The sequence below is a fragment of the Danio aesculapii genome, chromosome 5 (assembly GCF_903798145.1).
Source record: "Danio aesculapii chromosome 5, fDanAes4.1, whole genome shotgun sequence".
Taxonomy (NCBI): Eukaryota; Metazoa; Chordata; class Actinopteri; order Cypriniformes; family Danionidae; genus Danio; species Danio aesculapii.
In genome coordinates, this window is record NC_079439.1 from 60175438 (window position 1) to 60187038 (window position 11601).

The 11601-nt window shown below is 35.7% G+C and overlaps 2 protein-coding genes across 2 annotated transcripts; one reads left to right on the top strand and one right to left on the bottom strand.

Annotated features, from left to right (window-relative positions):
- The first annotated feature begins 2989 nt into the window (after positions 1–2989).
- Positions 2990–5292, top strand: gig2p (grass carp reovirus (GCRV)-induced gene 2p). The gene is made up of 2 exons (XM_056457060.1): positions 2990–3243; positions 3766–5292. The coding sequence occupies exon 2, from the start codon at positions 3777–3779 to the stop codon at positions 4434–4436; it is 660 nt and encodes a 219-aa protein (XP_056313035.1). The 5' UTR covers positions 2990–3243; positions 3766–3776; the 3' UTR covers positions 4437–5292.
- A 3453-nt stretch (positions 5293–8745) lies between these two features.
- On the bottom strand, positions 8746–11166 carry ufc1 (ubiquitin-fold modifier conjugating enzyme 1). Its single transcript, XM_056457061.1, has 6 exons — positions 11009–11166; positions 10740–10807; positions 10584–10647; positions 9495–9571; positions 9308–9398; positions 8746–9192 (listed from the first exon to the last, which is right to left on the bottom strand). The coding sequence occupies exons 1-6, from the start codon at positions 11129–11131 to the stop codon at positions 9115–9117; spliced, it is 501 nt and encodes a 166-aa protein (XP_056313036.1). The 5' UTR covers positions 11132–11166; the 3' UTR covers positions 8746–9114.
- Between the last annotated feature and the right edge of the window lie 435 nt (positions 11167–11601).

Below are 11601 nucleotides of genomic sequence, written 5' to 3' on the forward strand. Positions count from 1 at the left end.
TCCCCCATACGTTCAGTACCAATGAGGTTAGTACGCACCACGCAGTAGCTGTGTTGCCAGATCTTACTGGAAAAGTAAGCGCGGCCTAGCTGCCATAAGAGAGTGAGTTCTGGAATTGATTTGAAAACAGTATCTTACTTGATTTATTCAATCATTTATTTTATTTTCGGCTTAGTCTCTTTATTAAACAGGAGCCGCCACAGCGGAATGAACTGCCAACTTATCCAGCATATGTTTTTTATGCAACGGATGCCCATCCAGCTGCAATCCAACACTGGGAAGTACCCATACACTCTTGCATTCACACACATACACTACAATTTTAGCTTATTCAATTCACCTATAGCGCATGTCTTTGGACTGTGGTAAACCGGAGCACCCGGAGGAAACCCACACAAACACGGCGAGAACATGCAAACTCGACACAGAAATGCCAACTGACCCAGCCGAGGCTCAGCAACCCAGCAACCTTCTTTCTGTGATGTGATCGTGCTACCCACTGCGCCACTGTGACGCCCCTTACTTGGTTTAATTAGTATGCATTAGGTAGGAATTGATCAATTTTATTATTGATGAAACGTAAAATTTTCCCAGACACTCTGAAATGTCACTCGGAAATATATTTGTGTGAATTATAGTTTTCATATTTTTCCTACCACCATCTAAAATTATGAATCTGTGAATAAATATGGTCTTATTGTAATGTACTGTCAGGGGCAGCCTTAACCAATAAGCGAGGTAAGCAGCTGTTTAGGGCCCCTGGGAATTGGGGGCCCCGAACAATGCCAAGAAGCCTATAGCTCCTGGAGGGTCGCAGCTCTGCACAGTTTTACTCGAGGTGTTCGTGACTCTTTTGAACAGATCAATTATTTGGTCAGTTGTGTTTGATAGGGTTGGAGTAAAACTGTGCAGAGCTGTGGCCCTCCAGGAATCCAGTTTGAAACCTACGCTATAGCTGATTTTCTATCATATGGTGTAAAAACTGTCTATAACCATTAATATTTTAACATTATCACTTATTTTCAAATCCAGGGGCCCCTATGAACAGCCTAGTGGAATGTTCCTTCTGTACTGCACTTGCAAATATTAAGATCTAATCACAAATAAGGCTATTGTTGTTGAACTTGTTTTCTATTTGTAAATTTATTGTATTTCTTTTTACATTAAGAAGATAAAGGTTCCACTTAAAATTTACATTTTAACATGCAGTTTATTTACAAAAAATAAAGAATCTACAGAGAAAAAAATATCTAGAGAGTGTTTTCATTTTCAATGCTATGGCCCCTACCTGGAATTGCTTAGGGGCCCCGAATCACTAAGTCTGCCCCCTTGTACTGTTGTGGTATAATAAGAAGGTATAGGGAAAGGAAAAGGAGTAACATTTGAAAAAAGAACATTACAAGAAATGTACATATAATTTTGTGTTTGTGTTAAAAAAAGCTCAAAATGCTTAAAAGTAGGCCCACACAGAATCTAAGCATTCATATATCCGCAAATTTCCGCATCCACAGATTTCCAGAGATTTTTAGCCCATCATGAGTATATTAATTTACATAAGTTTGCATAAGTTTTACATACAGTTTGTAAAGTAATGGTTTTTTGTCTTTTAGTAGATGTGTTATATGGGAGACTTGCTTTGTTTACCAATTAAGTTAATCTAATTAGATTTGCATTGTAAACATTGAATAAAAGTTAAAAAGGTATTTTTTTTATTTTACATATTAAGTTTTTAGTTATGATACTCTCAAAATCTTTCAGCATAAATCCGCAGATACAACATTTTTCGAAAAAATTGCTAAAAATGTCCGCAGAATCTGTCTGGTCCTACTTAAAAGCTGACATATCGGCAAAATATCGACCAAACATGTTTTTTAAGTTCCTATGCTTATATATATATATATATATATATATATATATATATATATATATATATATATATATATATATATATATATATATATATATATATATACATATATATATATATATATATATATATATTTTTTTTTTGTATTTTAGCAATACAAAGATATTAACCATAACAATGGATGACATCAAGTACAATAATAAACAAGTAAAATTTATACTACTAATAATAATAATATTAATAATAAAAAAATAATAAAATAACATGACACAAAAAACAGTAAAGAGGCAAATTATCAAATTAAATAATATTTACAAAGTCCTTATAAATTTTCAGTTTTACCACTTTTTAGCTGTAAAATTTTGTAAAGTAGTAATTAAACAATTTAAGTCACAAAGTAAATTCTGCAACTTAGGTAATGATGAAGAAAATTTACATTTGTGAATATAATATTTACCCAACTACATAAATAAATTGCCTTTAAATTCTATGTTATGTTTGTCATGAGAAAAGTAACATATTATATCACACATGGAAAAATCAATGTTAAACTTACCTTTTGATGAAAAATAGATGGATAAATCCGACAAAAACACATTAACATGTGGGCATTTGATCATCAAAAAGATGATCAGTCGATTCGATGCTTGAGTTACAGAAGACACAATTTGAGTTTGGATTACCGAATTTAGATACAATTTCATTTGTGGGGTAGATATTGTGTAACACTTTTAAATGTAAGTCTTTAACTTTGTTGGGAACACAAAATTTGTAAGAGCCAAACTTTTTTCCAATTAATTTCATCCTGAGAATTCCAAAGAAATGTTCTCTCTAGAGTGATTCTCTTCTTTGACTGAAACACGTTTCTTATATTTTTATTAGTACATTTTAGGTCGTAAATGCATTTGTCTTTGTTTCTTTTTTTTTTTTTTAAATCACTTCAAATGACAAGTGGCATTTCGTTAAATGAGCAAGGCCATTAGCTGTGGCCTTAAACCTGTGCTTATTATAGGCGGACATGGCAACAACCCTTGTGACACGTTTATGCGTAAACGCATTCTGGCCAATGAAATGCTATTGTATGAAATAAAGGCGGGTCTACACAGTTTGATTGACGTGTAATATTAATTTATCTTCAGAAAGTGAGCGTTTTTAAGAATAATACAAATGCTGTCAGTGACAGTCAGTAAGTTGCTAAATATAATTTGAAGAAATATAAACGTCTCACCTTTAGATGAAGGACATCTATTCTGCCGCTCAGCATAAGAGGAAGACGCCTTGCGAAGAAATTGAAAGCGAAAGTTTGGATTTGTGAGAACAACTTAAGACTTGGAGTTTCATGTCGTTTCTTGTTCACCTGTGAGAAGTATTTTAAGGTACGTTTGCTTTAAAATAATGCAGTCTCATCTTAACCTGTGAATAGCTCGAGAATATTTTAATTTACATATTTTATTTTACAGGAACTATAGCGGAAGTTCGGCGTATTGTTAATGTTAACTCATATTTCACATGGAAGTTTAAGCTAAATCTAAACATAACTTACGTAAGGAACTGATTGGTATGATTAAAGATTTTGTCAAATGTACTTTGATTTTAACATACTGTCGTGTTTTGCAATAATGTCTGTTAATAGAAATGTTTTTGTTTTAAAAAGTAAAACTTGTTTTCAAAATTGAAACGTAAGTTTGTTGTTGCCAGTCAGTTTAAAGATTGTTAAACATTTTTGTACACAAAGATAGGCTAGATCACTTTCATTAGTGTTATTGTCATCATTTTGACTGGACTTTGATTCTAAATGATGGAAAAGGCTAATAAAGATTGAACAGTTGTGTCCAAATGTTTGACTTAGGTGTCAAACTTTCAAGCAATTACTTAATGTAATCTCATTTAATCCACAGGGGGAACAAAGATGGCATCCATCTCATTTTATGGCTGGGAGGTATTTTATGATGAGGATCGTCATCTTCAGGCAAACCAAGAACCCAAATCAGGAAGACTTTACACCATGTATCATGGTACGTCTGTAAAAGTAGCTCGTGCGATCATAAGTACAGGCTTTCAGCCGTCACCAGATGGAATGCTGGGACCTGGAGTTTATGTGAGCCGTGACCAGAAGAAAGCAGAGCGCTACCCTCTGAGATCCCCAATTACTGACAAAGTAGTGCTGAAATTAAGCGTCGATTGTGGAAAAGTAAAAAAAATTGATAAGGACAACCATGCCCTACAGAAGACCTGGCACAGTCAAGGTTATGACACTGCCTGGGTCCCTCCTAACTGTGGCATGAAAGCTGTGCCCAGTGGCCTAGAAGAAGATTGTGTCTATGATCCAGCACGCATAGAGGTCACAGACATTGCTCTTGCACCCAATACGACCATCTTAACCGAACTCAAACAGCTCATTGCCCAAAACAAGAAGAGTCCATCGAAATCGAACACTTCAGGTAACTGTGGAGTGTGCAAGTTGAAACTGGGATCTGCTCATAATATACAGCCATGCTGGGGATGTGGAGAAACTATCTGTGCTCTCATGACCAAACACAGATGTAATTTCTCAGGGTTAAGAAACTGATTGGAAAATCAGAGCCAATGCATCATTCAGGGAGATCCTCAGGTTCTAGACTGGATTGTTTACATGTCTGTTTATGTTCGACAGTGATATAAAAGTAGTTGAACTGTGTATTTAAAAGGATAGTTCACCCAAAAATGAACATTTGCTCATGATTGACTCACACTCAAAGGGGATCTAAATTTCTGCTGAACACAAGACAAGATATTCTGAAGAATGTTGGAAACCAGAAGCCATTGACATTCATAATAGGAACAAAAATTATTGTGGACGGCAGTGGCCGCTGCTTTCCAACATTATTCAGCAGTAGAATGGAATTGGTAAAGAGAGTGTAAATTATGACAGAATTTTCTTTTTTTTTGGTGAACTGTCCCTTTAAGATCCTTTTGTTTTCTTATAGTTCTCAATGACACAATCATCTTTGACATTTATTATCTGACTGTTTCTATTTCCTGCTGATGTGTGCCATCTTATTTGATTATGAATTAGAAATTATATTTGTGACCTGACAATGCATGCCTAAAGTGCAATTGAAAGCTGATTGAAAATGTGGTTTACTTTTCTATGAGTTCACAGTGACCTGTTTAAACCTTTTTTTTTAGCTGATATGTGCCAGCAATCATATTAAATATGACTAGGAGAATGATCTATGACATGTGATGTTGTAACTGTGTTTAAAAGTTCAACTGAAAGCTAAAATTTAAGGTAAAATACATTTTATATGAAAATGAATTGTATCAAATTTATTTAACTAAGTACAAAATGCTGTGAAACGACCAACTCTGACATTTACAGTTTGCTCTGGCTGTTTCTTTTCCTGCTGCTGATTTTACAATATCAATAAATTATTTTCCATCAATCAGACTGCTATATTAAATATGACATTTAAAAGGGCCTGTCAACTCACTCAACCAGTTTAGAAGTGTAGAGCTATTCCTCATCTTAGTGCGTATGCAAAATGAGGATTACATTTGCAAAACATGTAAGAATGTGTGTTAAGGCTATTGCTTTCTTTGGCTTACAGTCATATTTAATCATAAAATAATGGTAAAAAGTGTTTTGTTGGGAATAACCATTCTTTATTTTTGTATTTTCTACCTTAAAGGGGACATATTATGCAAAAACACTTCAATAAGGTGTTTATACACAGTTGTGTGGTAACAGTATGTGAATATAACCAGCCTCTAATGGTACTGGTTAGCGTGAATTATCTCAGACTGCTTTTTTGAACATGTCAATGAGTTCACTGTACTAACAGGGCCTCCACAGCCACCAGATCTCAATCCAATAAAGCACCTTTGAAATGTGGTGGAACGGGAAATTAGCATCATGGATGTGCAGCTGACAAATCTGCAGCAGCTGCGTGATGCTATCATGTCAATTTGGATCAAAATCTCTGAGGAATATTTCCAGTACCTTTTTGCTGGTACTCTATGCTGTGAAGGATTAGGGCAGTTCTGAAGGCAAAAGGAGTCCAACCCAGTTCTAGTAAGGTGTACATAATAAAGTGGCCGATGAGTGTATAATCACAATTGATTAATAAAAGCAGTCTGCAGAAATGCTTTGACTGACATTATCCCTTTCTACGTCATCAGAGGGGGAAAGTCCCACCCACTAGTGATGATTACTCATTAGCATAGACAGCCCCAAGTGAGAAGCAGCCGTCTGCCATTAAAGAGTTTTCACCATACCTGCTGAAGATAATGTCAGCGACTAAGAGGCATTATAAATGTAGAGCTTTAGTGAACACTGTAGTCTCCATAGACTACCAACTGACACTTTCAGTTTTTCAGAGACAACATTAATGCTGTGTTGGATCCGCTACCATGCTGACACATTAGTAGGTTAGTAGGTCCGCATCTTATAAAAAGAGCACAATCTCATTTAAATTGAAAGCGCCAAGTCACCAAAACGGCACAATTTAGATCAAAGCCAAAAAAGGACAGTTTTAAAGTGTAATAAATTATTTGTGGGGTATTTTGAGCTAAAGCATCATCTACACCAATCTTGCTCAAGTTCATCTCTGTTCCTGGAGATCTACCTTCCTACAGAGTTCAGTTCCAACCCTGATCAAACACACATAAACCAATAATTAGGACCAGAACAGCAATTGATAATTACAGCCAGGTGTGTTTGATATGGGTTGCAACTGAATTCTGCAGGAAGGTACAGTAGATCTCCAGGAACAGGGTTGAGGACCCCTGGCCTACACACTCTAGGGCACAGGTGTCAAACTCAGTTCCTGAAGGGCCGCAGCTCTGCACAGTTCAGTTTCAACCCTAATTAAACACACCTGATCACCCTGAGGCTTGTCTAATCATCTTGTTTAATCAAACCCCTTTCGCAGCGCCGTATAACAGAATTTCTCACGCACAAACTACAGTGTGACCGCAGCTTAAGTGTGTTGGAGCAGGGTTGGAACTAAACTGTGCAGGGCTGCAGCCCTCCAGGAACTGAGTTTGAAACCCCTGCTCTTGGGGCATAATAAGTATCCTTTAGTTGAGGCTTATTAAACATAAACAAACAACAGATTTTACTAAATTACCTGATTCATGCAATCAAGTTGAATAAGTAATCCATTTTTATATTATTAAAATAACTTTTTGTACTCATTGTTAAAGAAATCTCAAAAGCTAGCTTTAATTCTGCAGCCTGTGAGTAATGTTCATTCACTAAATCTTACAAGGCAACATTTATAAAAATAAAAAAAAAGGAATTGATCAACCAATTACCTAGGGTTTAACGCTCTGATCAGATCAGTGGTTGAGATTTGTACTTGCCCGGCCAAAAAAAAAAAAAAGTTATTAGCTATTAATTTCTTAGCCACATATTTTAAAAATAACATCTGTCAATCTAGAATTTAAATATTTTTACAATATTAATAAATGTATAATGAGCAAAATTCAAAGTTTTATGCAAACAAAATGAGTAGTATGGAAAATGTGCAGGTATTTCATCCATTCATTTATTTTATTTTCGGCTTACTCCCTTTATTAATCAGGGGTTGCCACAGCAGAATGAACCGCCAACTTATCCAGCACGTTTTACGCAGTGGATGCCCTTCCAACCGCAACCCTTTTCTGGGAAACAACCATACACACACACACTCACACTCATACACTATGGACAATTTAGCCTTCCCAATTCACCTGAACGGCATGTCTTTGGACTGTGGGGGAAACCGGAGCACCCGGAGGAAACCTACGCAAACATGCAAACTCCACACAGAAATGCCACTGACCCAGCCGAGGCTCGAACCAGTGACCTTCTTGCTGTGAGGCGACAGCACTACCTACTGCGCCACCGCAAGTATTTCATTGTAGTTCTAAATGATTTTAAAATCATTGCCAAACTGATGGCAAACTGCAAAACATCACTTCATACTTTTCGTCATGTTGTACCCACGTAAATGTCTGCTACCAAGACATTAGAAACAAACGTTTTCTTTTAGCCTCATAATTTGATGCTGCTGTTATATTGCCGTCTCTTCGCTGTACTGGTTGTTACCAGGTTACGGAAAAAAAAAACATGCTCACATCATCCAATCAGATAAGAGAAACCGGAAAGTAATACAGTGTTTACGGAATCACAGAGAAGGTAGCATTTAAAGGCTTAAAAGCACAAACTGTTTCTCGATTCTAAGTCTGTATTTGCATGCAATTGACAAATAGTTGCATTAATTAAAAATGAAACTTTAATGACAAAGCAGAACTAGTAACGATCCCGTCTATTGTGCTAAGCATATCTCATGCTGGGCCTGGGCCATCGTGCAGTCCTTATTGTTGAGCCCTGCTATTTGTTAATTAATTGTATATTTTTACAAATAATTTTTACACATTTTTTATTGAAATAAAATATTTACCCCCAATTTCACAGACAAGGTTTAAGCCTAGTCCCTGACTAAAATGTAAGTCTAAACCATTTCAACTAAAAGAAACTTGCACAGACTGACCCTAAAGTATGCCAGTGCCTTTGTTTTGTCTCAAAATGGACACCAATAATGTTATTTTTGAAGGCATATTTGTTTTTAAAAAAATTACTTAAACATCCTAACTGAACTATCAACTAACTATACTCTGACCTTTTCTACTAAGCAACAAGACTTAAAAGGAGGGTTCAACCAATAATGGAAATTCTGTCATTTAATCCCCCTTTTCACACCCCTGTTTACATTTCTGTTGAACACAAAAGAAGATGTTTGAAGAATGTTGAAAACTGATTATAAAATAGAAATGTTAAACATGAACTTTCCTAATATGGAAGTCAAATGGGGTTCAACAGAAAAAAGAAACACTTAAAGCTCTGGAACCACTTGAGGCTGAATAAATAATGAGTAATTTATTATGTATGGGAGAATTATTCTTTTAAATTGAAAGTTTGACCATTTAAATCCTTACAGGCTTTCAAATAAACATGAGATTCCACAAACTGAAACAGTCTCACATTTGTGTACCAGGTTTTACTGATGAAACATACATGAACGGTACTGATCTACTGAGAAAGAAAAGAAAAAATATATGTACAAACATGAATGTTAAGTACGGTTACTGTGAAGCAACAATCAAAAATATGAAACCACAGGTCAAGCAACCCGTGATTTCAAACTAACTGTTGTTAAAATTGTCATTTGTGTTTGCATTATTAAGACACAGTGAAATGCAAAAGCTTTTTTCTACTGTTTTCAGCTGTTTTGATCTTTATGTTGAATTAAGCCTTTCGCAATGAGGTCTGGAATCTCAACTGCAAGCCACGGTCCAAGCTAAGGGATAACAGAGATTGTTCATTGATATGAGATCAATAGTATGTAAAACAACAACAAAAACTGTTTATGAATTAAATGACATAACACATTTTATTTAAGACATGAAACTTACTCCCAAAGCCATAAGATGAGCCAGACCAAATTTTGGCACATTTCTTGCCCACAGTGGCTTGAAGTGATCTGTCAGGCAGATTTTTCCACCTCTGTGATAAAAGACAGTTTGGATTATTTATTGAGAGGCTTTCCAACAAAATATTAAAACGTGGAGAAAAAAAACACTATTAACATATGAAGCAAACCTGTACATCTTCGCCGTCTTCCCATCTAACTCAGGAATGGCCACTTCAGGAGCTGTGGCAGGATATGTAACTGGAATCTGGACATTGAGAAAAAATGTATTATTTCTGACAACCAAAATGCGCTATGTGGACTTTAAATAAAACATTTAATAAACTAAACTATTGTGTGAGAAGTTATGTCAGTAGTAAAAACAAAATCATAAAGGTGTCAAATTTTGTTTTTGTTTTTTTTTACACTTGCCACACATGGCAAATTATTACAGATTGTTTTTAAAATGTGTTAAACTTCTGAAGCCTTGGCAACATAGTGAAAGCTTGTTAACAAACAATGTAGGACTTTTTGTTAAAATGGCTTGACTAGAATGAAATATTGCAGTTTTAATGGGCTTTAATGTGAACATTTTTATCTTGAAGGATCCTGAAGAAGCTTCTTTTTGCCATACGTTATGGTGTTTGCATGAACACAGCCAAAATGTTTGCAATAAATAATTGAAAAAGACAATTAAAGGATGAAAAAGGGTTAAAGCATAGGTCTCAAACTGGATTCCTGGAGGGCCACAGCTCTGCTCCAACCCTAATCAAACACAGCTGACCCAACTAATTAAGGGCTGTTTCTCAATATGCGTTCTTCAGCGATCTTGCGTCCTTATGTTACATCATCATCAACTGCCAAAGTTCAGTTCCAAAACTCAATACTGCAAGAACAAAGGACGTGTGAAGGTTTGCGGATGTGTTCGTGATATTGAGGACGCACTGATGCAGACTTGCGCAAAGAACTTGGTCTCGAAGTCCCAGAAGTCATTGCGACTGGTGGTGGGAAGTGCAGCATTTTATATAGATTTATTATTAAAGTTCAGAGATATCACATATTTATCTCAGGGGTTTCCCTAAATGAAACATTAACAGGAAAAGCCTAATAAAGGCATAAGCACTTTAAAGGTGTTTATTTGTTGCCAAAGTGTTCAAGACTACTAGAGACTATAAAGCAGGTGTGAATTGGAGGTGTTTGGATCTAAACTATGCAGAGCTCCAGAAATTGAGTTTGAGACCATTGGGTTAAATAGATGTGAATTGAAGTGAATGTCTTACATCAAATTCCATGTCAAATTCATATTTGAGAAGCTCGTGAATATACCAGCATTTTCCAAACCACCTACACACGAAAAAAGATATCTTATAAACTATATAAAACTCATCATTACTTCTTAAATGAAGACCTGGTTAAAGTGACAGTTAAAAACTGACCTTGTGCCCTCCTTGTTGGACTCTAGACGAAACCAATCATTATCAGCTGCTTTGTTATTTTCGACATACTGCAAGACAACACAATAAGTAAACAACACATTTTTAAAATTGACGTTCATATAAGGTTTGTACGCAAACTGACACGCATTAAAGATGACGAGCTGCCTGTCAGTAAGACTGAACATACTTTAGCTTAATGACACGTATTCATTCATGCAGCTAGTAACGTTATAGCTCCCTGATAATTTTGCTAACAAGCAGTAACTAACCTTTATAAGTGCTAAATATTCTTCTCGAAGTCTCTGAACCCACAGTTCCTTGTCTCTTGGTCCTGAATTAGTTTTTAAAAGCGGTATTTCGGAAACTGCTTTCCTAGTTGCTTCATCTGCCATGTTGACACCAGTCCGTGATGTCCGATTCGTACAGGAATTGTTCTTTTGAGTCACTGAAAGATTGAACCTAGAGATGAGCACGCTGATTCTTTCAGTTTATTTGGTAAACAAAACGTAAACAACTTGTTTGAATGTTAACTTATACCATGTTTGAACTTAATAACAGTTTTATGAACACAAAGCAATACGTGTATACAAAGAATACTTTATTTGAACTTGAAAGCGTCAATATTCACGTGACTAAATCGACTCATTGAAATGAACTGTTTGTAAGAATCGAGTCACGGAAATTTGTTGACTCGCTAGAGGAACCGAAATGAATGTGCCCATATGACGTCACGCTCTGTGATTTAATGTGAAATTTATTGTTAAAAGATTCTAATCTGTGTCGAGTCAAAGAAATACCATATTCTAATGATAAAATATTGCTAAAACGTTTCCTTCATCATCCAAACATCGCGTTTTCAGCG

What these genes read in the sequence shown, in the direction of transcription:
- ufc1 (XM_056457061.1), bottom strand. Translation starts at nt 11,131, where the DNA reads ATGGCAGATGAAGCAACTAGGAAAGCAGTTTCCGAAATACCGCTTTTA. An exon ending in AATATTTAGCACTTATAAAG is followed by an intron (nt 10,808 to 11,008) that starts GTTAGTTACTGC and finishes GTTGTCTTGCAG; the next exon opens with TATGTCGAAAATAACAAAGC. An exon ending in CTCATCTTATGGCTTTGGGA is followed by an intron (nt 9,193 to 9,307) that starts GTAAGTTTCATG and finishes GTTATCCCTTAG; the next exon opens with CTTGGACCGTGGCTTGCAGT.
- gig2p (XM_056457060.1), top strand. Translation starts at nt 3,777, where the DNA reads ATGGCATCCATCTCATTTTATGGCTGGGAGGTATTTTATGATGAGGAT.